The sequence below is a fragment of the Scleropages formosus genome, chromosome 23 (assembly GCF_900964775.1).
Source record: "Scleropages formosus chromosome 23, fSclFor1.1, whole genome shotgun sequence".
Taxonomy (NCBI): Eukaryota; Metazoa; Chordata; class Actinopteri; order Osteoglossiformes; family Osteoglossidae; genus Scleropages; species Scleropages formosus.
In genome coordinates this window covers 20,768,092-20,795,047 of record NC_041828.1, presented here as the reverse complement: position 1 = coordinate 20,795,047, position 26,956 = coordinate 20,768,092, and the positions used below count along the sequence as shown (strand labels likewise).

At 44.1% G+C, this 26,956-nt stretch overlaps 2 protein-coding genes and 2 non-coding genes across 4 annotated transcripts; all 4 read left to right on the top strand.

Moving 5' to 3' along the window:
- The first annotated feature begins 6,468 nt into the window (after positions 1-6,468).
- On the top strand, positions 6,469-13,442 carry dctn3 (dynactin 3 (p22)). The gene is made up of 7 exons (XM_018765885.1): positions 6,469-6,681; positions 6,954-7,038; positions 8,409-8,495; positions 8,693-8,776; positions 11,199-11,257; positions 11,565-11,624; positions 12,612-13,442. The coding sequence occupies exons 1-7, from the start codon at positions 6,577-6,579 to the stop codon at positions 12,696-12,698; spliced, it is 567 nt and encodes a 188-aa protein (XP_018621401.1). The 5' UTR covers positions 6,469-6,576; the 3' UTR covers positions 12,699-13,442.
- A 214-nt stretch (positions 13,443-13,656) lies between these two features.
- trnap-agg (transfer RNA proline (anticodon AGG)) lies at positions 13,657-13,728 on the top strand. The gene has a single exon. It is a non-coding gene; the product is annotated as a tRNA-Pro (tRNA).
- Positions 13,729-15,057: 1,329 nt separating this feature from the next.
- Positions 15,058-15,129, top strand: trnap-agg (transfer RNA proline (anticodon AGG)). Its single transcript has one exon. It is a non-coding gene; the product is annotated as a tRNA-Pro (tRNA).
- A 284-nt stretch (positions 15,130-15,413) lies between these two features.
- Positions 15,414-25,925, top strand: herpud2 (HERPUD family member 2). The gene is made up of 9 exons (XM_018765852.1): positions 15,414-15,537; positions 16,951-17,315; positions 19,837-19,914; positions 21,271-21,381; positions 22,112-22,266; positions 23,483-23,608; positions 24,091-24,399; positions 24,503-24,614; positions 25,363-25,925. Exons 2-9 carry the CDS (start codon positions 17,169-17,171, stop codon positions 25,531-25,533), a joined length of 1,209 nt encoding a protein of 402 aa, XP_018621368.1. The 5' UTR covers positions 15,414-15,537; positions 16,951-17,168; the 3' UTR covers positions 25,534-25,925.
- Positions 25,926-26,956: the final 1,031 nt, after the last annotated feature.

Here is a 26,956-nt window from a genome sequence, read left to right as displayed (position 1 = left end):
GTGGTCCTGTTGGCTTCATCAGGTCAAGACTTGCAGTGTGCACTGGGGAGGTTTGCAGCCGAGTGCAAAGCGGCGGGGATGAGAATCGGCACCTCCAAATCCGAGACCATGGTTCTCAGTCGGAAAAAGGTGGATTGCCCCCTCTGGGTTAGGGGGGAGTTGCTCCCTCAAGTGGAGGAGTTTAAGTATCTCGGGGTCTTGTTCACGAGTGAGGGAAAAATGGAGCGGCAGGTTGACAGACGGATCGGTGCGGTGTCCGCAGTAATGCGGTCATTGTACCGCTCTGTTGTGGTGAAGAGGGAGCTGAGTCGTAAGGCGAAGCTCTCAATTTACCGGTCTATCTACGTTCCTACCCTCGCCTATGGTCATGAACTCTGGATCATGACCGAAAGAATGAGATCGCGGATACAAGCGGCAGAAATGAGTTTTCCTCCGCAGAGTGGCTGGGCGCACCCTTAGGGATAGGGTGAGGAGCTCAGTTACCCGGGAGGAGCTCGGAGTAGAGCCGCTTGCTCCTCCGCATTGAGAGGAGCCAGTTGAGGTGGCTCGGGCATCTGTTCCGGATGCCTCCTGGACGCCTCCCAGGGAGGTGTTCCGGGCTTGCCTACTGGGAGGAGGCCTCGGGGCAGACCCAGGACACGTTGGAGAGACTATGTCTCCCGGCTGGCCTGGGAACGCCTTGGGGTTCCCCCAGAGGAACTGGAGGAGGTGTGCGGGGAGAGGGAAGTCTGGAGGACTCTGATCGGACTGCTGCCCCCGCGACCCGGCCCCGGATAAAAGCGGAGGAAGATGGATGAATGGATGGAAAATCTGCTGTCAAATAATCAATATCAGATGAGAGGTGATAAGAGGTTTCTAAAAGTGATGTTTTTAAACAAATATGTTTATCATCTGTTTCTGAAGCTGTTTTTTTTGTGATAATTCTACAATTCACATAAAGGTTTTAAAATTTTCATTTTTTATAGAGAGATTCACTGTGTTTGCTATAGTTGATTTGGACACTCCTGTGGTGGGGGGGGGGGGGTGTCACTTTCTTATGGCTCATGTCTGAATGTAAAGCTGAAATCTGATGATGTTCACTTGGAGATTATGAATATTTCATGTGGTAGACTTTAAATTGGGCTGGCACAGCAAGTAGCGCTGCTCCCTCACAGCACCTAGATGGTACGAAAGGATGTGGGTTCAATCCCCGCTCAGTCTATGTGGGTTTCTGCTGGGTGCTCTGGTTTTCTCCCACAGTCTGAAGACATGCTGTTCAGGTTCACCCATAGTATGTGAGTGACAGAGAGAGTGTGTGTGTTCCACTGATGTATGGAGGAGTGACCCATTTTAAGTAGTGTATCTAGCAGTGTAAGTCACCTTGGTCTATATGGCTTGTGGGCTGATAACACTACATAGAGTTCATTGGAAGCCACTTTGGAGAAAAGTGTCTGCTAAATAAACAAATGTAAATTTTGAAACTTGCTGCTGTACTGTCAAAATTACTCTGTCACCTGTGCCACTAAGCTCCATTCCGAGTGTCTGTTTGTCTCCACTTTGGGGCACAGCACCTGTGCTGGAAGCAGAGCAGCCATAAAAAATGCCGTGCGTTGAGCTGCACGTCATTTTCAGCCATATTTAGAAGCACTCACACGTCGTGGCTCAGAGTTTAAAGAGAAAACCACAGGAAAGCCTGAAGCACCGAGTAGCACCGGTCCACGTGTGTAGTCCTGCCCACGGCTAAAAACACGACCCTTTGGGAACTTTGGTGGTGGCGACGTCACCGCAGAAGGACAAAGCTGTGTGTAAAAGAGTCCCATTTTCTAGCGGCGACGACAAGCTGGCTGTTCTCAGTGGCTGTCGTCTTCCATCAGAAGAAGAAGTGGCATCGTCACTGGCCGGTCGCTGACTCAAAAGAAAATCCAGGCAATTAACTTCCCAGTCAATGAGCTTTCCGCGGCTTACCGTGCCGTGGGCTCCATGAGTCACGGGTAAGATGGCATGCTCGTCTGTGGCACTGACTAACGTCTCCTACACAGAAACACTATGGTACTCACGTCCACACACAGGCTTGCACACACTCCAGCGTACGTGACGCTCATTTCTGCCGTGTAGAACTGGGCAGCTAACATCCCAATGGAAAGTAACTGTGCAGGCAGGAGGTGTCGTCCCAGTGTGGTTACAGTGTTTTTTATGGCTGTAATAAGTTGGAAACATTTTTTGAGTGGGACTGAAACATTTGAAAATGTTGCTTTTTTGGTCCTGTGTTCATGTGAGTTACCTCCCACAGTCTGATGGAGGAAGTTTTGGGTGGATCTGTGTCTCTAAATTGCCCATAGTGTGTGTGTGTGTGTGTGTGTGTGTGTGTGTGTGGAGTTGCCTTGTGATGGACTGGCATCCCATCCAGGGCGTACCCTGCCTCACTCCCTGTGTTTCTGGGATGGACACTGGACCACTGCAACCCTGCACTGGCCAAACAGTTAATGATGGACATTGGGATGGATTGATTTTTGCTGCCTTTCAGCTAAACAGAACTTTACCAGGTTTCATGCCAGCTGGGCACTGAGAAACACCTTCACCTGTAGACAACAACTCATCCATGTACCGTGAGCGCAGTAAAACAGATGAACGTTTTCCCAAATATGGATAAGGCTGCATGGGTATTTTTAATGCTCCACATCCACCTGGCAGGTTCAATGGCCACAGTTAAAAGTGGCTACTTACTGTGATGTGGGCAGGGAGAGCACAGCTTGGCAAACACGTGGGATCGTGCCGAAGGCATAAGAATTCGGTCCAGATGGTGGTAGGTTCTGATTCTATTCCCGTGCAGAAGACTCACTGAGTGTGAGGATGAAAACCAGACTGGGCCTGAATCATGTGGACTGGGGGGTGGGCGACCCCTTGCACGAACTTACAGGACCTTCGCTGTTGGAAAGCATGGAGCCCAGGAGTGCTAGGTCAGAGGCTGGAGGAGAGACACTCTTGTCACACACACACACACAGCTGCCAGAGACAGGCTATAAAGGGATGACATCTGTTCATTTCAAACTGCAGTTACAAACATGGAAGGTACCACATCTGTCAAAATACATTAAAGTTTCCAGAATTTTTTTTGTTCCACACACACACACACACACACACACATTTTCGGAAACCGCTTGTCCCATATAGGGTTGTGGGGAACCGGAGCCTACCCGGTAACACAGGGCGTAAGGCCAGAGGGGGAGGGGACACACCTAGGGACAGGACGCCAGTCCATCGCAAGACACCCCAGGTGGGACTCGAACCCCAGACCCACTGGAGAGCAGGACTGTGGGCCAACCCACTGCACCACCACACCCCCATTTTTTTGTTCCACTTCAATCTATATTTGTTGAAGAGTTTTTAGCATTATTTAAAACAGCCAGTATCCACACAATTGCTGGAGACACTAATATGATCAGAGGAAAGGACAGGATAATACTTTATTAATCCCTTGCTGATCCTTGGCTGGTTCACAATAGGTAAATATTGTAATAAAAGTTACCAGGTTAATGCCTGATATGTTAAGTGATTAAAAAAATTTCTATAGCTTTCCAAATTTCTGCAATACACTATCATGATTTGCTTGAAACTGAAACTTTTTAAAGTTTATCTCAGGCCTTGTTCATACACTTGAACCAAAATAGCCTTTTTTTCCTTCCAGCCATAGAAATCACTTCTTTGCAACCTCTTAAAAGCCACCTGCTGTTCTGAAGTCCTCCAGTTTCCGGTTTCTCCACTCAAAGAGCACAAACTAAAAAAGTGCCCTGAGTGTCACGCTGACAAATACATGGTAACACAAAGTAATTTTTTTTAATAAAAAAAAAAAATCAGAAATCAGAGAAAGCACTTGACGGGGTGCGGTGGCGCAGTGGGCTTGGCCAGGTCCTGCTCTCTGGTGGGTCTTGGGTTCGAGTCCTGCTTGGGGTGCCTTGCGATGAACTGGTGTCCCGTCCGAGGTGTGTCCCCTCCCTCTCCAGCCATGCACCCTGTGCTGCCAGGTTAGGCTCCGGTTTGTTACAACCCTGCTCAGGACAAGTGGTTTCAGAGTGTGTGTGTGTGTGTGTGTGTGTGTGTGTGTGTGTGTGTGAGAAAGAGCCTGGTTTTGTACACGCTATTCTGAGTGCTCTCTGCCTTGCTAGATGACGTGTGGCAGTGAATCTCCACCGTGATTCCTGATTTGCAGCAAATGAGGTGTACATTGATATGAATATGAATTAACTCTGTCACCAAATCTTTGGCTGCCTTGAAGGAACTGTTTATAACTTGGCTGGGTGTCCATGAGGCTTACACTGCCCAGAACACCATGGACAGATTCTTCTTCTTCTTCTTATTATTATTATTATGTATATATGTATTAATAATAATAATAATAATAATAATAAGAAGAAGAAGAAGAAGAAGAAGAAGAAGAATACATTAATTTAATCTGACAGCGGAGTACATGAAGTTGATTATAGTTCAGAATGTATGAGACCAGCATCTTCACATGATCAGGTCAGGGGTCACCCAGAGTAATCACAAAGTTTCTGAATTGCGTTATGCAGGGCTCCAGAGGTGCTACAACTGCAAAAAGTGCAAAGAAAAAAAATTGCTTTTCATCTTTTAAGTTTATCACCTATTAATGCCATGTTACAAAAAAGTCATGGCATAAGGGTGAGATGACAAAGGTGTAAAATGGCCATCTGCACTGTAGACAGCATCTGTAGACAGCAATCCATCCTGGGCCTTCCTGTCCTCCTTTTATCTGTCAGCATGAACATGAAGCAGAAGAGTTCTGCACGTATGCCACCCCTCTGCTTGATGATAAATAAAAATATAAAATGGAGCGGATCGACCCGGCGCTTTCAAGGCACGTAATTGTAAGTCTCCCCTCATTGTTACTCCTGTCCAGGATATTACTGCTTTTATTTCATCTCAGACTGTAGCAAACAGGAAGTCTCCCCTCAGGTAAACACACTCAAAACGCTTTCAGAGTGCAGCAAAAATAGTTGCGTGTGAAGAATGGGATGGGTGGTTTTCAAAAGATGAAAATAAAATGAGTCGAATTTGACATCGTTAAACTGCTAATGCGGTCTCCTGTTTGTGAAGCTGCCATGGAAGTTGGCACACGTTGTCATGGCAACCTTTGTGTCGGGAAAACGTGCAGCTCGGTGAGGATGTGTTGCTGCATCTGTTCATTACTGAAGCTTCCTTCCTTCAGTCTGACAACTTCAGCACACATGGGCATCAGTGATCGTTTTCTCTGAGCGGCTTTTTAAGGCAAGGAGCACTAAATGTGCAAGTGCGTGACTGAAAAGGAAGCCACTTTTCTCGAACGATGCCCACTTTTCTAGAATGGCGCATGTTATACAAGCTCTTTCACCTGCTGCTTCATCTAAATCATCTCAGCTGAGAAAATGACTGTTTACCTATGAGCAACAACTTGTGGATGAGACACAGTGATGTGGTAAGAGCCTTGGTTTCCTTAGGCACATTCCAGATAGAGTACAGGATGTTTCTTCAATCACTGTCTCCCTCTAGCGAGGAGCAGAAAACTAATCAGTAGACAGTGCAGGGGGCTTCCTTTCCCCTATAGTAAGTCTTCACTCCATTCATCACTTTGAGCATGTCAAGCAAAAAAATTAATGAGGTGGAAAAATGATGCATTAAACAAGCTAGATGGAGTGAAAGTGGTCAATGTACTCCTGCGTTTGTAAATAATTGAGAGAAGTAAATGTAAATTCAGTAAAAGAGGAGCCAATAAACCCTATGACCATTATGTTTTTACAGCCTAAGCAAATAAACACAGTTTTTCAGTCATATTTGCTCACACCAAAGGCTTCCCTGGGAGATTCTCCTGTGCATCTTTTGACTTCTGAAACCTTTGAACTCTCCTTCTAATAAGGAACTCAAAGGCAAAAAAAAAAAAAAGTCTGAAAGAAAGCCTTTAAGAGCAAAAAGGTTCTAAAAAGTAAAAAGAAAGCCTTACTTCTCAGTTTAAAATATGAACTTGCATGAAATTCTCTATAACTTATAGTATAAGGCAATAACATTACAGAGGAGTTGCAAAAGTCTTAAGTGATTAATTTAAGTATTATTTAAAGAATTAGGTGGTATTACACTAATAATAATAATCTCGGAGGAAATCCACGCAAACACTACCTGCAACACGTGATGACGCCGATTATATCATGAGTATAACCCAGTAAAACTCGCTCTCTGTATCATGTGTATCTAGGCCTATGTGTGTGTATAAAACACATTTATTTATTTATCTGTTTGCATGTTTATTTATTAGAGGCATGAAGAAAGGGACTGAACTGTCTTCGTGTGGAGTTTTGAGCTTCAGTTTTTGTTATTAGCTACGCTTCGTGTAGTGTATGCGGAGTGTTGCCTGTGCGCACCTTTCCAAAGTAGGTGGCGCCACAGAGTTTCATTGCTGTTTACGCACAAAACCAGCGAAGAAGAAAAGGACAGTAACCCGGAAGTAAAACGCCGAACGCCCTCAGTGACCCACCATTTTCGCTTCTTCTGTTTCTACGTCTTCTTTCCGTACTGCGGCTTCGTTCTCTTGATATAATTCGTGAAGTTGTCATGATGGAGGGCGGCAACAGTCTTCAGAGATTGGAAGGTCGTCTTCAGGAGTTGGAAGGGCGTGTTTATGGAGAAAGGGGAGCCCGAAAGAGCAAGTCTGTGAAGGTATGAATCCGGCAGGGATGCCAGGGTGGTCCGACAACGCCCAACACCTCCAGCTAACGCCACCTAACTTGACTTAACATCACCTAATTACCCCTTCGCTACTTGGGTCACGCGTTTCCCTGGCCTGCAGAGCAACGGGGAGCGAAAGCATTACATTTCGCACTCATCAGATCGAGCAGACACGTTTCTGCTAAGTCAAATTTACGTCAGAGTAAACAAAAAATTGCATTTACCTACAGTAATGTGTGTGTTGCCTCTCTTTTGTCCACCAGATTGCCGACTCAGTAGCGAGGATCCAGACCGCCCTCGGCAACACGGCCAACAAGAGGGAGCGCGTCAAAATTTTGCACAAAAAAAGTTGAGTGAAACGAGCAAAACGTCTGAACATCATATCATGATTCATTGAGCATCGCGTTGCCTCAACACTCATTCACAATTTGACCTTAGAGACTAATGGAGAATAGTCGTGGGAACTGAGGTCCCTCAGCAACACAGATCTCATGTTGATGAGAGCTGTCAGTGTAAACAGTAAATGATTCTGTTGCGAAACGGGGTCATTACTCACTGCCAGATTACTGGGGTAACTGACCATAGCCCGGTCCTGAGATGCACTCTGCAGTAGGGGGTCACACTTTCTGCTGTAAAAGCGATGAGGGAACCTACCTTGCCGGGCAGCATGGTGCCACAGCGAGTAGCACTGCTGTCTCACAGCGCCTGCGTAGTGTGAGAGGACGTGGGTTCGATCCCCGCTCAGTCTGTGTGGAGTTTGCATGTTCTCTCTGTGTCTGCGTGGGTTTCCTCCCACAGTCCAAAGACATGCTCTTCAGGTGGATTGGTGACTCTAAAAAGTTACCCATAGCGTGTGTGTGAGTAATAGAAAAAAGGTGTTTCACTGGTGTATAGAGTGATTCATTGTAAGTAGTGTGTCTAGCAGTGTAAGTCAGCTTAGGTGAACAAGGTGTGGGCTGCATAGTGTTCGTTGGAAGTCACTTTGGAGAAAGTGTTTGCTAAATGAGTAAATGTAAAGAAATTCTGAAGTCGGAACTTCCCGATTCTCTATTCCAACTCTCCCACATGCAACACTACACCCGATGTCATTACAATTTATTAAACCTTCTTTCATTAAAAATGTATATGTACAATACACTGATCAATCTTATTTTCTAGTATATGTCATAAATGAACAGCTACTAAGCATGTATTGAAGCAAATATCACAACAAACTATCAGATGGTTTAAGAGTAGTCATTAGTCTGACTGTATAACACTCAGCAATAGTCAAAATGTGTTCAGTTATAACACAGACCTCTTCCCTTCCTGCACCTCCCTCAGAATCCAGGAACAAAACTTTGTTTCATTCACAGAATGTATCTAACACCAGTGCATCTTCACAGGGTATTTCCAGTGATCTCGGCTGTGCTTTAAGTGCAAAGCCTCTTCAGGCACTTTCACCCATTTTTTCTGGCAAAGTGATAAATTGCAGACTTACTGGACCAAGGTACACTGAACTTTCCAAGAAACCTTTATCGAAATATTTGATTTCTCTTTAACTATTTTGTTGTTAATTCACAACTGAAACTCCCAGTCTTTTCTTGGTGTACTGTCTCTATGCTGTTGTAAACCTGTCCTGTGCTTATTTTGATCGTTTCGAAAGTATTGTTAGTAGATGTGTGTGGAAGTAAAAGTTTGTAACATCTGAAACCTCCTCTCTTCCTCCTGCTCTCTAGTTGAGGACCTCGTGAAATACCTGGATCCTCAATTCACTGACCACATTGCTCTCCCTGACTCTGTAAAGCTAGAGTTCATTTTAGCTGGTGAGTAGCTCTGCGTAATAGCCCTCAGTTGAAAAAGAAAATGCATGAATGGATAGAATGAATTTGTTTTTGGAATAAATTGGATGATGGGGTGATTTTTTTTTTTTGGATGTGTCACACATTTAATGGTGACATGCAGTATATGGCACTATAACATAGTGTAATGTATTGAACTCGTCCTTCTGTCCCCTGTGCAGATGAGGACTTCCTGTTGTCCCAGGCAGCTCTGCTGGAACAGGTCAGCACTCTGCAGCCCCTCCTTGACAGCAGCCACATCAAAGGTCAGGGCAGAGGCATCACAAAGGGTCCTCGGTGGATCCAGTGCAATATTTGTCCGTATAAATGGGTGATGTTTCCATCACTTAGGCAGAAGGTGTCATATTTATCACATTGTGCTGATTTTTGAATGTATTTCATCACTGTATACTTCTTAACATTTCATTTACATTTATTCATTTAGCAGACGCTTTTGTCCAAAGCGATGTACATCTCAGCAAAAGTACAATGTATGCATTACATTAAAAGAAAGAGACATAGCTGCAGACATGAAAGTCTCAAGTAAACCTAGTTTGTTACCTACCACTTGCTGCACCGAGGTTTGTTGTTCAAGTAGGTGCATAAAACACAGGATAGACAAATCCTGATACCCTCCCACCATTTTTTTTAATTAAATATTCTAAGGTATACAAATAAGCAAATACAATGCCGGCGTAGTGGCTGAATAAAGGTTGTATCGGGATGGTCATGAAGTTACAGTGCGTGAAAAATTGCACCGTAAATGAGCTGGAGAGATCTTGGGCGAAGTGGATCCGGAAAAGGTGAGTTTTCAGACCCTTCTTGAATATAGACAGAGTTTCCGCAGTTCTGAGTGACAGGGGAAGGTCGTTCCACCACAACGGAGCCGGAACCAAGAACCTCTGAGCTTTACCTTTCGTGCGCGGGACCACCAAGTGAGCTGAAGTAGATGAACGAAGGGGTCTGGCTGGGTTGTAGTGGATGATTAAGTCTTGTAAATAGCTGGGAGCGGTTTTATTGATGCATTTGTAGACAGTAACCAGGGTCTTGAATTTGATTCTGGCAGCTATAGGAAGCCAGTGGAGAGAAATGTGTAGAGGAGATACATGGGAACGCTTTGGCAAATCAAACACAACTCGTGCAGCAGCATTCTGTAGAAGCTGCAGAGTTTTGATGGCAGTAGCAGGAAGGCCACACAGGAGAGAGTTGCAGTAGTCCAGATGGGAACTCACCATGGCCTGGACAAGTAGTTGGGCAGAATCGGTAGTGAGATAGGGACAGATCCTACGAATATTATGCAGAATGTATCTGCAGGACCAGGTTGTGGCTTCGATGTGCTGAGAGAATGACAGACTCGCATCAATCGTTACTCCCAGACTCTTAGCCAAGGAGGTAGGCGAAATGGGTGAGTTGTCCAGTTTGATCGAGAGGTTTGGAGAGGTTGAGTTGGAGGTGATCATACATGAAGAGACGTCCAACAGGCAAGCAGCAATGTGTGCGGAGATGTCTGACGCACCAGGTGGAAAGGAGAGGAAGAGCTGGGTATCATCAGCATAGCAGTGGTATTTGAATCCATGGGAGGCTATGACCGGAGTGAGGGAGGAGGTGTAGATCAAGAAAAGAAGAGGACCCAATACTGAGCCCTGCGGAACACCGGTTGAGAGAGACAGAGGGGAAGAACGAGCGCTCCGCCAGACCACTTGATAGGATCTGTCAGATAGGTAGGACTCAAACCATCTTAGTGCCGCACCTTCGATCCCAAGCTGGTTAAGAGAGGAGAGTAGAAACCAGTGATTGACAGTGTCGAACACTGCAGACAGATCGAGGAGGATGAGGACCAAGGAGAGGGAGGCAGCTCAGAGAGCATCAGATACCACCAGAAGGGCGGTCTCAGTAGAGTGACCAACTTTGAAACCAGACTGATAACCATCATGGAGACGGTTCCGGGTGAGGAAATCAGACAGTTGATCACAGGGCGCCCGCTCTAGGGTCTTAGACAGGAAGGAGAGGAGAGAGACCGGTCTGTAATTTTCAACCACATTGGGGTCCAGGGTGGTTTTAAAAAAAAAAAAAAAAAAACAGGTGAAATTATAGTGGTTTTGAAGGCAGCTGGGAAACAGCCAGAGGTGAGTATGAAATTGATGATCGTAGAGATGAAGGAGGAGAGTTTACGTTACGTTTATTCACTTAGCAGATGCGTTTCTCCAGAGGGCTTAGAATTGATACTATGTAGCGTTACTAGCCCACACACCTTATTCACCAAGGTGACTTACACTGGTAGATATACTACTTACAATGGGTCACTCATCTATACATCAATGGAACACGCTCTCTTGTGACATTTACACACTATGGGAGAACCTGAACAGCATGTCTTCAGGCTGTGCGAGGAAACCTATGCAGACAACATGCAAACACCACGCAGACTGAGCGGGGATCAAACCCACGTTCTCTCACACCACTGCAGCAATGTGAGACAGCAGCACTACTTGCTGTGCCACCATGCCACCGAGTTGCGGGAAATGTTCTGAAGGAGTGATGATGGGATCGGATCAAGCGAGCAGGTGGTGGCTCTGCGCTTTATGGGCACTTGTGTGTATGTGTCTGTTACTGGAGCTATACGAAGGCCATTGTTGTCAGTTATGGGAATGATCACCTCTAACTTTTGAACTCCTGTACCCCAAACAGCTGTTCCAGAGCATGCAACCAAACTGCAGCGGCTCTCCCAGATCCACATCAGACAGCAGGTATGAGATTTTACTGTGGTGTTTTTCCCTTTCCCACACATACACACACAGACAGATGAGATGAGCTCATCTGGAACAGTGTGGAAGGATAACTAGGTTAAGTGAGCTCCAAATGGCATCAGGCCTCACATCTGACACATCCCTGTTTTGCAAATGAAATTCAGAATGTACTGTTAACTATTCACTGCAAGGGTCTGCATGATTTCAAAGAAAACTGTTATGTAAGGCACTTTGGACCAGAGTACGTTCAGCAAGTTGTGTAATGCAATACAGCGATGTCTGACAGTCCAGTTTTGTCTTTCCCCAGGACCAGACTCAGGCTGTATCAGAGGAGGTCAGGAAGCAATTTGAAGATTACAACAAGATGGTATCCTTTTCCATATGCACTTAAAATCACCTTTGCATATTATTCAGTCTTTCTTTTTTGAGCTGAGTGTCCAGGTAGCAAAGTTGGGTATTCAGATATAAACACTTTACGATTATAGATAAAAACTCTTTCCATATTGTAAGGTGAAAGTGTTGAGGTAATCATGATAGTTTTATGACTTATGTGCAACTTTACTTGTGCTTGCTGAGCTCATGTCACTCATCCTTTGTGATATAGGTCATGTCAGAATAAGATTTCCACAAGATAAAGCATGTGGAATTATTACAATTTAACTGACCATCCATCATCTCTAACAGCTTGGCCATTGCAGGGTCATGGTGGTCCAGAGCCTATCCTAAAAACACAAGGCTTGAGACACGGTACGCCATGGATGGCATGCCAGTCTATCACAGGACAGTCTCTCTCTCTCTCTCTCTCTCTCTCTCTCTCTCTCTCTCTCTCTCTCTCTCTCTCTCTCTCTCTCTCACGGCAATTTGAAGTAACCAGTTCACCTGAAATATGTCTTTGGACTATGCGATGAAACCCATGCAAACACAGGGAAGACATGCAAACTGCACACAGACTGAGCCAAATTTGAACCCACAGCTTTGGAGTTGTCAGGTACCAGCGGTACCTACTGTGCCATAGGTACTAAGTGTGATGAAGTGCAGTCATGTGGACACTCAGCTGGAATCTACATGGAGGAAGTAGTAGTGTATTTGATGTTATGAGAGTCAGAGAACCTTCATATTGGGGGTAATGGAGGTCACAGAAGGAGAGTCCATGCAGGAGAGAACAGGGTAATTGTCTGTGTTGGTGGTGTAATTACACTGGCAATGAACTTCAGTCTTAATGTGGTAAAGCAGGATGTTAGTATCTACAGGGTGTCTGTGCTGGAAGTGAGCCCCACTGCGGGCTTCATTGTCAGTGAGCTCCAGAGCTGGTATGTCTGTGTGCTTAACACTGTTGCACCTTGACCCTATTCAGATGTTCCTGCTCTCCAAGCAGTTTTCCCAGTGGGATGAGACCCTGCGACAGCTGGAGGGAGCCACACAGGTGAAGCCTGTGGACTGAATCATGGCCTCAACGTTCCAGACAAGTCACGGAAGATCCACACGCATTCGTGGTCTTCATCCTCTTAGCAAGTTGGCATAACTGTAGAGACCCTGAATTCCAGCTCCCTGTAACTGTTATGACTTTGGACAAGTAAAAGACACAGGGATGGAGCAAACGGCCATGTCGTTCCACTCTTGTGTACATTAATGGCTTCCACTTCTCAATACAGACTGTCATGGAAGTCTTAAGTATGCAAATATGCACGTATTCAGTTCATTCAGTTGTTTCATATTTGCACTTTGAACAAACATAAGGGTTGAGGGTTTCCTGTTATCGCTGCAGTAGACTTTTAATAAGTTAAAGTTGTAATGTTTTCTCCTTACAAAATGATTTCAGAATTCTCACAGGTTTAGGCACATACTGTAACTACTGTCTTTTAATGCATTTGAAGCTGTTCTATATTTAGACCAAAACACTTAACTGTTTTAGAATAAGCTTTGTTGTTGACTTATGTAGGTGTGACATGACCTTGAAAGTACAGTATTTGAAGTTGGGAAGTATAACAGATATTGGTTATGTTGCACTTTGCTCTTTTGTTCAGAATACTTAATATTAAAACCCTTCAACAATGGCTTTAGTGTAGTCCTCTTAATCCATCTGCTGTTTCGTGATCCTCTGTGAGACAAATAAGCATCCGAAGAGCTTTAGTGTAAGACATTTCATCAGATGCATTTGCAGTTTCTCACGCTTGTTTTGTGTGTGCGTTGCTAAATAAATAAATGTAAATGAATATGTGTTCTGTGCCTGAACATGTAGATGCTCTTTTTCCAAGTGTTTTGCCTGCGGTTCCTGAATACTGCGGTAATAATGACTCTGCGCCACTAGGGGGCGCTATCAGACAGAGTTTGCGCTGTACGGTTAACGAGAGGACAGATGTTGAAAACGTGGCAATTGTTTGGGAGCTCTTGAGGAGAACGGCTCGTTGGTCTAGGGGTATGATTCTCGCTTAGGGTGCGAGAGGTCCCGGGTTCAAATCCCGGACGAGCCCTTTGCTCACATCTTTTTTGGCCAAACAGGAGTCCACAACTTTACTTCCAATAAATTTTGCAAAATGTGTTATTACATCCAGCGTGGTGTGGAGAGATGAGCTAAAATAGTTATTTGGTGAAATGCTGGGTTATATTTTTGCTACAAGAAATTAATGTATATAATTTAAAGTAACACAAGCATAGAGCACAACCTGTGTAATCTTTAAAACCATTTCCCTAGATGCTACATATCATATTAATGAATTTAATATCAGTTGAAGAGGAGTCATTGTATCTAACTGTAAGTATGAATAATAAGTGAACTCCATATTATCTAATTCATCTTTGGTTATGGCAATAATCTGCAGTCTGCAATCATCTGAATTTGCCATAATATGGCAAAGGATGTGAAGCATTATGCAGTAAATGTTTTATACCTACTTTCTGGGGATATTTTTGAATTATCTCATTTTAATTGATTCTTAACAATTCTTTTCTTACAGATTATTGTCTGCATAATATGATCCACAGCTTTTTTTGTCATATGTGTCTTCTAACCTTAAACTTTAATTTGTGACTATTCAAAAATCTATTTTTAAGTCTGAGCAGCCCGTGTCCACATCCACAGCTCCTCAATTATAAACTTGTCATAATGACAAACTGCAGTAATCAGCTGTTCTATAGTCTAGTGGTTCTCAAATGTGGTCTTTACAGCAGGCAATTTTAAAGTGTTTAACATTTTTGTCAAAATTAAATTCTAGCAATAAAACTGTGACATGCTGAATTTACTGTAAACTTTATATGGACCCTATTTGTAAAGTATGAGAACACTAACATCACTGCAGTTACATTAATCTGACACTTTTCTCCAAAGGAACTTACATTTATTTACACAAGTGTGTAATTTTTGCTAAAGCAATTGAGGGTAAGTACATTGCACAAGGGTACTAAGTATTTACAAAGTAAATTACAAATATGTTATTCCAGAGTACTACAGCTGGAGAGGGGATTCAAACCTACAACTTTTCAGGCCAAAGATAGCTTCTCTACCCACTATGCTACCAGCTATTAATTTACAGTCACTCTTGTAAATGTATATTGTGGGTAACACATAGAATTAGAGCAGTGGAATAAAACATGTCCCTAGAAGGGGATTTGGAACAGTTGTCGCTGCTGGACCTACCTGGTGGTTCCCAGGAAGTAGCACTTCCCCTTGTTTACTGAAGACTGTAATACGCAGTACTGCCACTAGGGGTCAAACACAGCAACGTTTCACTTTCCAACTGCCCGCGTGGCAAAACTTTCACTACGGTATTTGGAAAACCATAAGGATTTGTTTTTCGCTATGTGGCTCGTTGGTCTAGGGGTATGATTCTCGCTTAGGGTGCGAGAGGTCCCGGGTTCAAATCCCGGACGAGCCCATAGACTTTTACAAGCCAAAATTAAATCATTTCATGGTTTGTAAGAGTGTGTGATTAGCACTTACTAAGTGGTGATATTATACACAGCTCCTCGGATTAGGACTTTTAAGCACATGCTTATCTGACAACCTCGCCTGGTTATGTAGTGGAGAACTTTTAAATGCCTATGCAAATTGTCATTCAGCAACGTGGACCGACTTTGACGCATCCACAGCGTGTCAACCAGCGCCGTGCGCGCCACCCGCAACCGTCAGCTGTTCGTTGTTTCCTGCCCCCCAACCGCAGCGCGAGAGCAGGATGACGCAACTTCCGTTCGTGCGCCGGACGCCATCTTGCACAACAACAAGTCGGGAGTGGAACCTGGGTGTCGGCGCCCGCAGCCGAAGGAAACAAGGGCGGATAAAGAGGGTGAGGGCGCGTCGCTGATTGTTTAAAGTGCGGAGAGGCTGCCAGGCGCGTTTAAATAGTGGTACTGGAGCAATTTTCTTACCCTGCTCCGCGGGTGGCGGAGCGGAGTCTCTCTGGCGGATCATGGCGACGATACGAACGAACCCGTACGGTACTGGGGCACTGTTCGTTTTCTTCTGTCGATGCGTAGGGTGGCTGCTTCGCTTCTTCATTCCCTCCAGGTGGCGCTCTGCGGTTCGGCTCTGGGTTTCGTCCACTTCTCCTCAGCTGCTACTGCTGTAAATTTTCCCATCATGTCACAGTGACACATGATGATGATGATCATGATGATGTGTATACAACTTACACACACACAGCCAAGGTAATTTTTACTGTCTCAATTTAGGGCATGTACCTTCAGACACACTGCAGCAGCGGGGTTCGAACCCCTGGTATGTCGAGTCGAGTGGAAGGATTCAAGGAAGCAGCTCTAGCCACTGCGCCACCTGCTGCTGTGCTCCGTGTTCTTTCGCTTTACCTGCGGCACGTGATCCTCATTAGCAATGTAATCCGCGTTAGTCTGTATGTTTCAAGTGCTTTTATTATGTTTGTTAATTTTTAGTTGTCTTCCAAAGCGACATACAGTGATACTACTTACTTTTTTGGATGATGCCTGCGGTGATTTACAGTAGTAAGGAAATAAGGGGCAGCAGGTGACTGTGATTAGAGCTGCTGCCTTGCACTGGAAGGGCCTGGGTTTGAATCTCACCTCTTGCTGTAGTGCCCTTGATCAAGATATTTACCCTGAACGGATACAGTAAACATTACCCAGCAGTGTAAAAGGATAAATCACTGGAAGTTGCTTAGCATGGCAAATTTCTTTGAAGAAAAGCGTGAACAAATACTGGAACCATTTACCTATTTATACTAGAGAGTAATGTAACACACATGTGCACACTTGTTAGTCACCAATTCACCAGACACGCTTTGGGAGGAAACCTGGGGGACCGTGAGAGGAAACAGAGCATCTGTAGGAAACCCATGCAAACTCCATACAGACTGACAAAACGCTCCATAGCCCCCCTGCCACTATATATTGGTAAAAACACTAATACATACAAAAGCTCCCTGCAGCATTTTCAACATATCGCAAGTCAGCATTTCTGACAATGTCAGGATTCTGTCTCCTGAGCCATCACATAACATTCTCTGTCTCCCTTAAATAATGTGTGAAGTTGATTTGTTTAAATGTGCTTTTTTTGTGGCTGTAGTTATTTGGCTCTTTATATTGAGAGTCTCAAACTGCCCATGTAGAAGCCGCACGAATGTTTGATGGGTTCAGATAAATTCTGGAGTGCTAAAATTGTCTACTTGGATTTTTTTTTTTTTTTTTGCTCTTCATTATCTCAAACTGCCTTCTTTGTTTTTTTACAGGGTTCCCAGCACTGCCTGCTCTATCTGTCTCATTCCATCCAGAAGCTCACCTTGTCCATTGAGTGCAGGACGGTGTGCGTCATTGGCTCAGGGGTCCTGCTTGGCAGCGCTGTGATGTATGAGGGAGCGTGAGAGGATCCAGTGGGGGCCGAGCGCATTGTGTCAGTGTGGAGAGTACATACTCCAGTTCCTCAGCATCAATGTCCTTACTATGAAACATGGACCAAAGCGTAGTTGACAGTCCTGTCACGCTGGTCATCAAGGCGCCCAACCAAAAGTACGATGATCAGACAATTAACTGTTTTCTGAACTGGACAGTGGAGAAGCTGAAGACGCACCTCTCCAAAGTTTACCCTAGTAAACCGGTGAGTAGGCAGCTCTCCTGCCAGATGTAGAAATGAGATGCCCATTGGTGGGTCTGAGCTTGGTACTCCGATACTAAGCCAGTATGGTAAGCGGTGTATTTATGCCTCACTTCCTGTTTGTGTTCATGTGTCTCTTCACTGTGTGGTGACGATGGAGGGAGAGGTCAGACTGGTGTTTATGAACTGTCCTTTGCTATGATAATCAGCTGTGCCTCTGGAACTCTAGGCTGTACTGTGAATCTGAGCTACTCCTTGGTGTGATCTCTGCCCAACCATAATGCTCAGCTGATGCTGTCCTGTGTATTGCTAAGATCTCTGTCATACGAGTCTGGGCTCTCCTGATTGGTGTGTCCCAGTTTAGAACATCCCTCACGTTCAGCAGCACGGTTACAACCTCTGCAAATAGTGAAATGTGATTTTGTCGTGCAAAGCTGATTTAAAAGTAGTACTCCTGAGTTAGGAGCTCTGATTGCTGAGCCTTTTACTGCTGGGATGGCTAGAGTGTTGCCAGCATCCTGTTGTCTCTGAAAGAAAAGCAGTAACCAGGTGGCCCTCTGGTCGGCTTGACCTGCTTTTGAAAAACCTTTCTTCTGTAGCAGATACACATTGGCTGGATTAGTTGTCTCTGGAGTGAAAATTCTGCTGCTTTCCTGCATCAAGACGGACACTGGCATGTTGCAAACACATTAACATTTGGTCTTATGATAAAGTACTGTAAATGCATCACCAGAAGTTGGAATTTGTGTTTCAGTAAATTTGATCCAAGAAAAAAAAATATTTAACAAACTCACATATCAAGTCAGTAAAGTGACAGCCAGTATCTCTTTCAGCGGTGCTATAACACTGCTGTTCAGTGACAGTCAAGAGCAATCTTGCTGTACCAGCTGTCAAGAGGATGTACAGAATGGCAGCAAAGAATGGAATGTTGTTTTTTCCTGCCAATGCATGTGACAGCAGATCATTTGTCCACTGGCTAAGAATTCTTTGCCTGTCGCAAGGTAACTGGGAACTACCGAGGGGAAACATCTGGAAGATGTCAAGCTTGTAGTTGTTGCATAGGAAAGTAAACCAAGTATGTGAGCTGGAGAATTCCTTTGTTTCCAAAGTAATATGACATTGCTGAATCTAAGGTCAGTTTGGAAGCATGTCTAACTTACCACACGCTGAGAATTGCATACCTCAGACACTAGAAATGTCAGTTATACTGTCTCCAACACCCACAGTCAGCTGGCTGCCTACCCCTTCTGGGCTTGTTTGCAAAAAGTTATTTCAGAAGCAGTTTTCAGAAGTCAGGTGATCTTGCAGATGCGTGTAAGTCTGTCTTGTTTTTTGCATCTGTGCCAGCCCCTGGTGATGTCAGTGAGGGTGGAGAAGGCAGGTATGCAGTGATCTCAGTGTGATATGGTTTTGAAGTCTGGGCTCTCTCCTGGTCATTTTGAAATGCTCATTCTTCTGTTTTTAGGCCATTCAGTCTTAGATCTTAAGCACATTGGTAACTCTGTGTCCTGTTTCATGGTCCACTTTCATCCACTTACTCTCTGTACCAGCATATAGGGAGGAATTCAGGGTGGACTCAGTGAACATGAGGTGTCCAGCTCCTGTGGCTGTAAAACAGCCCTAGATCATTACGCCTCACAGTTAGCGAGGTTCTTATTGTGATGTGCAGTGTTTTACGTTACAGCCAATCTGGTCTTGTGTGTCTAGAAGTCATCCAGTTGTGTTCTGCAAACCTAAGGGATGCTGCCGTGTTCTTGGAGAAAAGGTTTCTTCTCCTGGCTGCCCTTCCTTTCAAATTCTTTTCCTAATAGTGGAGTGATTAACTCCAATATTTACTGTGTTTGCAGAGGCCTGTAGATCTCTGGATGTGCCTTTTGGGTTCTTTACCCTTTTCCTGAATATCGTCTGATCTTGGGCTGAGTTTGCTGGAACACTCCCTCCTGGGTGGCCTGGACACTCCCATTTGTAAATGATCCTTCTCCCTGTGGATGATGAACTCATGTAGTTTGTAGCTCTTCCCGCACTGAGGCACAGCAGCAGGAGGGATCATCAGTTAACCTTTGTCTTGGAAATGCTGAGTAAACACCAACCTGAACCCTCTGGACCATACTCCCACAGTTTCTGCTTTTACAGAAAGGGCTCATAACCTCCTGATGACCAACTCACCATGTTTATTTGACTGACAGCACTTGATTCTTATTACATTCTAAATGGATGTGGGTGCACTTACTCCCCCCACAACTTTTATATTTGGACTTAATTTTGGCTGAATACATAATCACAATGACAGTGTTTTCTTTGGACGATTTTAGGAAAACATCAGTCCAGTCTACAAAGCTTCTTTTAAATTGTGACAGTATAAGTTATTTTTCTTATTTGTGGGTTTTGTTGGAGTACTACTACTACTACCTGTTTTTCTTTCACGAATGGTACTGCTGTCAGCACTTTGCGTCCACTCATATTGGTGAAGCAGGTAGTTTGGTTGCAGTTAAAAGTGCTGTTATTTCTGTTCTTTCCTCTCCAGTCTTCCAAGGATCAGAGGCTGGTGTACTCTGGGCGGCTGCTCCTCGACCACCTGCAGCTCAGAGACGTCCTCAGAAAGGTATGACATCCTCTAGTCGTTAAAGGCTGCAGATGCAAAAGGTTCCAAAAAGTTTGATCTTGCACATAAAATCCTGTGTTCGGAGCCAAGGCACCATGCTCACTTCATTATCATTATTACACATTCATGGAGTTGAATAATTTTTCCTATTATCAGCTGAAGAGAACTGCTTCACAGTAACACTGAGACAGAAACAGTATATGAAGAAATGTCAAACATATACAGTTTCATAATACATGGTTTTATAGAAAGGGTGGTCATGTAGCACTACTGAAGAAGTCTGGAAGGATGACCAGATATTCCAGAATTCATTTGAATTATGATGCAGTTCAAGTAATTTTTCTTTTCATATAGATACTTGATTCAGGCAAATATTTGTAGAGGGAGTTTCTCATGTGCATCATAAGAATAAAGTACCTTTTTCTGCAAGTGCTGAATGACCACCATTCCAGAAAGACTGTCCTCTCACATTTCTTGTATTAAATGCTATCAGTGATTGCTGAGTAATTTTTACTGGAGTAAAGGTACTAGAGGGTATGTACCTTGATCTACTACAACAGAACCACAATTTTAGCCTGATTCCTTTGAATGGAAGGTGATGGCTCTAACCATCATGCCACTGTCTTGCTCACTTATTTGCTTCATCTTACCATTAGGATGTTCCCAAGTTGCTCACTAGCTTACTCTGGCATTGAAACTCCAAGAAGAGAGAAAAACATTATAGTACAGCACCCTTTTCCCTGACCATTGTGATGGCATCTCCAAGCACGATTTACATTTATTTGCTTAGCGGATGCTTTTCTCCAAAGCAACTTACAACAAACACTATCTAGTGTTACTAGCCCACACACACCTTATTCACGAAGGTGACTACACTGCTACATACACTACTTTACAAGGGGTTACTCATCCATGCATCGGTGAAACACACTCACTATGTGACACTCACACACTAAGGGGGAACCTGAACAGTATGTCTTTGGACTGTGGGAGGAAACCCACACAGACACAGGGAGAACATGCAGACTCCACACAGACTGAGCAGGGATCAAACCCATGTTCTCTCACACCACCCAGGCTCTGTGAGATAGCAGCACTACTCGCTGTGCCGCTGTGGGGTTTCTTGATTATGAAAGTGCTGGAAGCACTTTGCACAGACTTTTGTCTCATGGAGTAGTAACTAAATTCCTGAGTATAAGCAGAAGTTTTGTTCTTTTTTCAAAAAGGTTTGGAATTTATTGTAATGACTTATGTGGCGGGTGCATTCATTGAGCAGGTATATATTTCAGTAGGAAATGTGCAGTTTTATAGTCCACTCTTTATCTGATTTATCTTTGTTTTGCTCTGAACCTGCAGCAGGACGAATACCACATGGTTCACCTAGTTTGTGCATCCCACACCCCACCTGCATCCCCCCAGCCTGGCAGCAGCATTGGTCCCCCTGGCATGCCTGCCCCCAGCACGTTGGTAAGTGACCAGCAGCTAGTCTTGTGGTTATTTTGTAAATCTGCCTGGATTCCAGGATCCTAGGTTCTGGACTTTGATTTCTAAATATTACACAAAAATCAAAACTCCCTAATATCTTTCATGCCTTCTGGTTTTCAAGTGAAAATTAGAAAGATTTAGGAAAAGAAAAAAAAAAAAAAAATGTACCGTGACTTGAACAACAATAAAAATGTTTTTTTTTGTAGAGTTCTTTTCTTAGCAAAGCGACACATGACACGGAACAACTAAGCACACATGACCATATAAACAGAAATAAAAGCAGCAATAAGCTAGAAACAACAAGCCAGTAAGATAGCTGGTAGCTGAGGAGAGGAAAACAAAAATCTCCCAGCCATGAAGAAGAGAAGAAAATGAAAACCTCTGGGCTTCAAGTGCCAGCAGCTGCCCATCTCTCCTCAGCATTATAATGTAATTACAGAAGAACTATGTAGATGTGTCTAAAAATAAACCAATATACTGTGCATCACAGTTAGTCTATGGAGACAGTAGTCGTGGTCCAGGCTGCACTTCAGTTCGTGTTCCTTCCCTGAGAACAGCTGTGTTCTGTGTGTCTATTGGTTTCACATCACTCAGACTGAATAAGACTTTTCCTTGCATTTCAAACCAGTTTCAATCACCAAAATGAGAAGTGTTTTTTTTATAGAGACACATGAAGCAAGAAGGCCAATAAGTTGTTTATCTTTGTCTTCAGAATTCAGACACTTCTGATGCTTCCTCACCATCTGAACCTCCCAGCCAAGAAGGTCAGGTCACAGCTACAGCAGCAGGGGGTGCGGACGGACTGCGGCACCGTGCGGGCCCCACACAGAACCATGTCCACAGTCACAACCCTGCCTTCACACAGGGGTTTGTCCACGGTCCAGTTCACCTCCGTCCTGGCTCTGTGTGTGCGTGTGCGTGCATGTGCATACATGCTAGAGCTCCATTACCTGACATGTTTGCCACCTGTCCCCAGTCCAGAAGTCCTGTCTGGGTATGAACCAAAAGAATGCAGTATGGAGACACCTTACTGCACAGGAAAGCAGTTGCAGTAAAGCATGTAGAAGGAAAAATTACCGTATCAGTGCCAGTTATTGTAAATGTGGTGCCATAAGTGGCTGGTTTCCTTTCTGATTTACTATTTCTTAAGTACTTCTATCAAGTATCTACTAAAGTAGACCGAGTCCTTATGTTACAAACACCACAGTTAGAAATTTTTGAGGAAACATTTTTCCCTTTGTTCATTTACATTTATTCATTTGGCTGACGCTTTTCTCCAAAGCGACTTACAATGTTAAGGTCACAGTTATTACATGATCATTTATATTCACTTATTTTAAAGAATTTGTCATGAAAGGCACTTGCATTTCCTCATCTGGTCCTGAGCTGGCAATAAAGAGCAGCCAGGCAGCAATCAGATGTGGAATGTTGGACCACATTAACTTCACTCACTTCCCATGTTGAGAGCTCATGCCTAGTGTTGGTGGAAACTATATATATTTTTAGTTGTTTTAAATTAGTTTTAATTTTCATGGCGCTTGAAGTTGAAAAAGGGAAAGTTTCTTACATCTTTTATTTATTATCTATATCCAGGACTTCTACAGAACCTACCTAGTGGGGGAAAAAAACTGAGGTCTCTTGTTATACTTTTGATCGTTTAGACAATAAAGCAAAGCAGAAGTGGCCAGATGCCACCACTCAAGAATGTTGCATGTGGTGTTTCAAGTATCGTGCCCGTGCTGTATATTTTCATTATTAAAAGTCCTGTGACAAACTGATCTCCGTACTACTTTAGATCCTCTTGAGTCAGAATAGGTTCTTGAACACAGCAGCACTGCATAAGACAAGTATTTGATGAAAATGGAATAAATTTTTAGGGAGTTTTTAATTCATTATAGTTTTATCTGAGGTTTTAGCAGAAGCTAATGGTGTGGTTGGATTTACAAGCAAAGCGAGTTACTAGCAGACTTCCAGTCCCACTTGTTTTTGTAAGATGAGGACCCTCAGCAGGGACTGTGTGTGAGTGTACATGTTTGTTGCTGGGGTGAGTTAGAGGTGACTTGCTGTTGTGCTCCTCTCTCAGGCACCCAGGAAACCAGGTTCCCGTACAGCATGACCTCTCTGGACCTTTCCCAGTTTACCCCACCTACAACCCTCTGCAGGTGCTCTGGTGGCAGCAGATGTATGCACGCCACTACTACATGCAGTAGTAAGTTTTTCTCTCTCACCTGCACCAAGACAGCCAGCACACACACACATTCTGCAGGATTACGTTAAATGATACTGTTCTTACACAAAGTAATCCAGTAGATGTGGACAGTAGGGGTCTCACTTGTGTATTCAGCTGCATTTAGTGTTGACATTGTTTTAAGTAATTCTTTGCTCTCAACAGTAATATCTTTCATTCATTAAGCTCTGTTGTAGCCACACAATTGTTGTCATTGCAGCTGTTTCACAGTAAACATCTCCATACATGCACCTTTAGCATTTCTGCATCTTTACAGAACCATAATCAGTTCTGGAGCTTCTGTTTTTGTTTAATTTATATATTGTTTTTGAAGTTTTTTTTTCTAAACTTGTAGAAAAATTAATAAGTATTGGAATTTAAGTGGTTTATGTAGGTGTGTTACTCGATGAAAATGAAGTTAAACGCAGTGTTTTTACCCCACCCTCCATAACTGTCTCACCAAGCCAAGCAGCGGTTGCAGCAGCAGCAGCGTCCTCCCAGGCTGCCACCGCCCAGAGTCCAGCCCCTGGCCCCTCTGCACCTCCGCAGCCCGTCCGAGCCAATGAGCCCCCCCTGGAGGCACACCCTCCCAACCCCAACATCCAGATGAACGCCCAGGGTGGGGCCGTGCTGAATGATGACGAACTGAACAGGGACTGGTTGGACTGGGTGTACACGGTGTCCCGCGCAGCCATCCTGCTCAGCATCGTCTACTTTTACTCGTCCTTCAGCCGCTTCGTCATGGTGATGGGCGCCATGCTGCTGCTCTACCTGTGAGTGTTGTCTGTGCACCTTTCCTGCCATGCATCTCTCTCACTGCCTTATCTCACTGCCTCTTTGTGCTGCTGTTGCCCGGTTGCGGCCTTGTTCTCCCAGGCACCAGGCAGGCTGGTTCCCGTTCCGACCCGAAGCAGAGCACCAGCACCCTGCGGGGGAGGCGAATCAGGACGAGGTGGAGGCAGAGATTCACCATGACATTCAGGAAATGGTGCTTCATCTCATTGTTTTCCCTCTTTGTCCTCGCACTCCTTCTTCCTTCATTGTTTTGATGGGGGGAGACCTGTCAAACCCTTTTTTCATCCTAAAATCCTATTTGTTGTCCACTATATACCCCTCTGAGCTGAAATTTTGACCTTTCTACCATATTTTGCTAATGGTAATAATGTGCAGAAGTACAAAGAGATTAATATAGAATAGGTTAAGTTCTGTCAAATGGAACTGGACCCAGCTACCACTCCCATGGCTTTCATGTTAATGGGTGCTGTAGAAGTACTTTACCAATGCCCCCTTCTGCTGATGTCTTTGGGTTGCAACCATGGGCAGAACAAGAAAACACCATGTACCCTTCGAACCCCCACCCAAACATGCAGCTTACAGACTGTGAAGCACCAGTACTGTAGCTGCTTTGCAGTTGTGCTGTGATTTGCACAAGTATGCTTTCAGTCCTACTAATAAGAAAGCTCTGAAAAGTAGGAAAATGATTTTTAATCTGTGTGCTCTGTTTTGCTATTCCAACATTTCACTGATGGCAGCTTTGTGTCGCACATTGAATAATTCCCAGCTTCTTCACTCCTGAGATGGTGTGTACTGTACAGACTGGAAACAGAGCTGCTAAACTCAAGGAATTAAACAGAACATTACTCATGAAGGTCTGACCTGTGGGACAGAGGGGTAGGTGTTTTGAATGTTAGAAGCAGGTGGAGCTCGGCTGAATGGTATTTCTTGTATCCCTGAAGGAGCGGATGATGGACGAGGGCCTTGAGGACGAGGACGGTGACAGCGGGGAGGAGAGCACTGAGGACCCCAACAGTGCTGCGCACCCCGGTTTCCTGTCCTCTGCGTGGTCCTTCATCACGACTTTTTTCACGTCGCTCATCCCAGAGGGCCCACCCCACGCTGCCAACTAGATGCCAGGAATAGAGGCGTGAGAGCGCCCACTGCTGGCCACGTAGGGGAGATCATGCAGAGAGCTGTGAGGCATCGCCCCAGTTCTGCTCTCGGTCGTCTGTGATAATAGTCTTTCTCTTTCATCGTGACGGTTAGGGTTTCCTCTACAAGGAGAAGACACAAGGCCCTTGTCTTTTTCTCCTTTCCAAAACAAGCCGTTTTTCCTCCTTTCTAACTGAGGAAAAGAAATTTAGTAACACAACATATGTTGGCTCATGTATGTGAAGTTGTGACTGGGTGTGTGCAAATATTAAAAAAAAAAAAAATCTATTTACATAGATAAACATTTACAAAGATTTACATCAGTCAGGTTAATCTGGAAGATGTTTAGGAATAAATCTGCTTGCATTTCCTTGGGGTGCTTGCGTTGGTCGTTCTTGGAGCACTTTGACGTGTCAGTAGATGTTGACAGCAGGCAGTCTGATTCCTCGTTCAACTTCTAGGGACGTGATCTGCGGTTTGCAGCTATACACCTTCACTGCAGCCAGTGTCAGCGGGGAACTCAAGCATGCGTGACCTGTGTTTGCGTAGCGACAGGAGAGCAAACAGCAGGTTGTGGAGAGACTTGTTTGGGGTGGGAAGGTTGTGTTTGTCTTGCTTTTTAACTTTTTAAAAGCATATAACTCTTTAGCCTCTTAACCCCAGAGTCAAGTTGGATTTCCAAATGGGAAGAATTCTGTCCACGTGAGAGTGCAGGATTTTTGTGTACAAAAATCTGCTGTGTAATTAATATATAATAAAGGATACATCAAAGTGCTTAACAGTACAATGTTGACACATTGTGTAACACACAAACACAGTCTTTGCGTGTAATTGGCATGTGCTGTTTATTCACCTTCACTATGTGGGTTTTCTGCATTTTATAGGTACACAGTTTACACTGAATAGAAGGAGCTGAGTCAGTTTCCATGCAGTAGAGCGCAGTCCAGTTCTGTATGTATTCTGTTTTACACCCTTTTCTGTGTTAGGTAACACATTCATCACTGTGTATTGGGAAAGCAGGTTATTGAGAATGGATCAATGGATGATATTCATAATTCATTGCTGCAAGTTAGAGTGATTGGCAACACTTCGGTGTGAAACATTGTTTGAAAATACTTCACAGTAAGATGTTATGGTGAAACTTTAATGGGTTTTTAAAATCCTTATTTTAGAGCAGAAAATTAAAGATAAAAGTCACACATTTAATCAAAACATTCAATGAGAGTCATAAATGTACCAACTAGATAATACTCAGTGTTTTGCTGCACTGACTGCAAATGACTTAGCGATTTGGGCTCCTTTGTGGAGAGAACCAGAACTTCAATGAAGCTGCATGGGGGTGTTTGAACTTGGGGTGTGTTCTAATTTGAACCCTGTACAACTTTTTATCTTTCATAAATG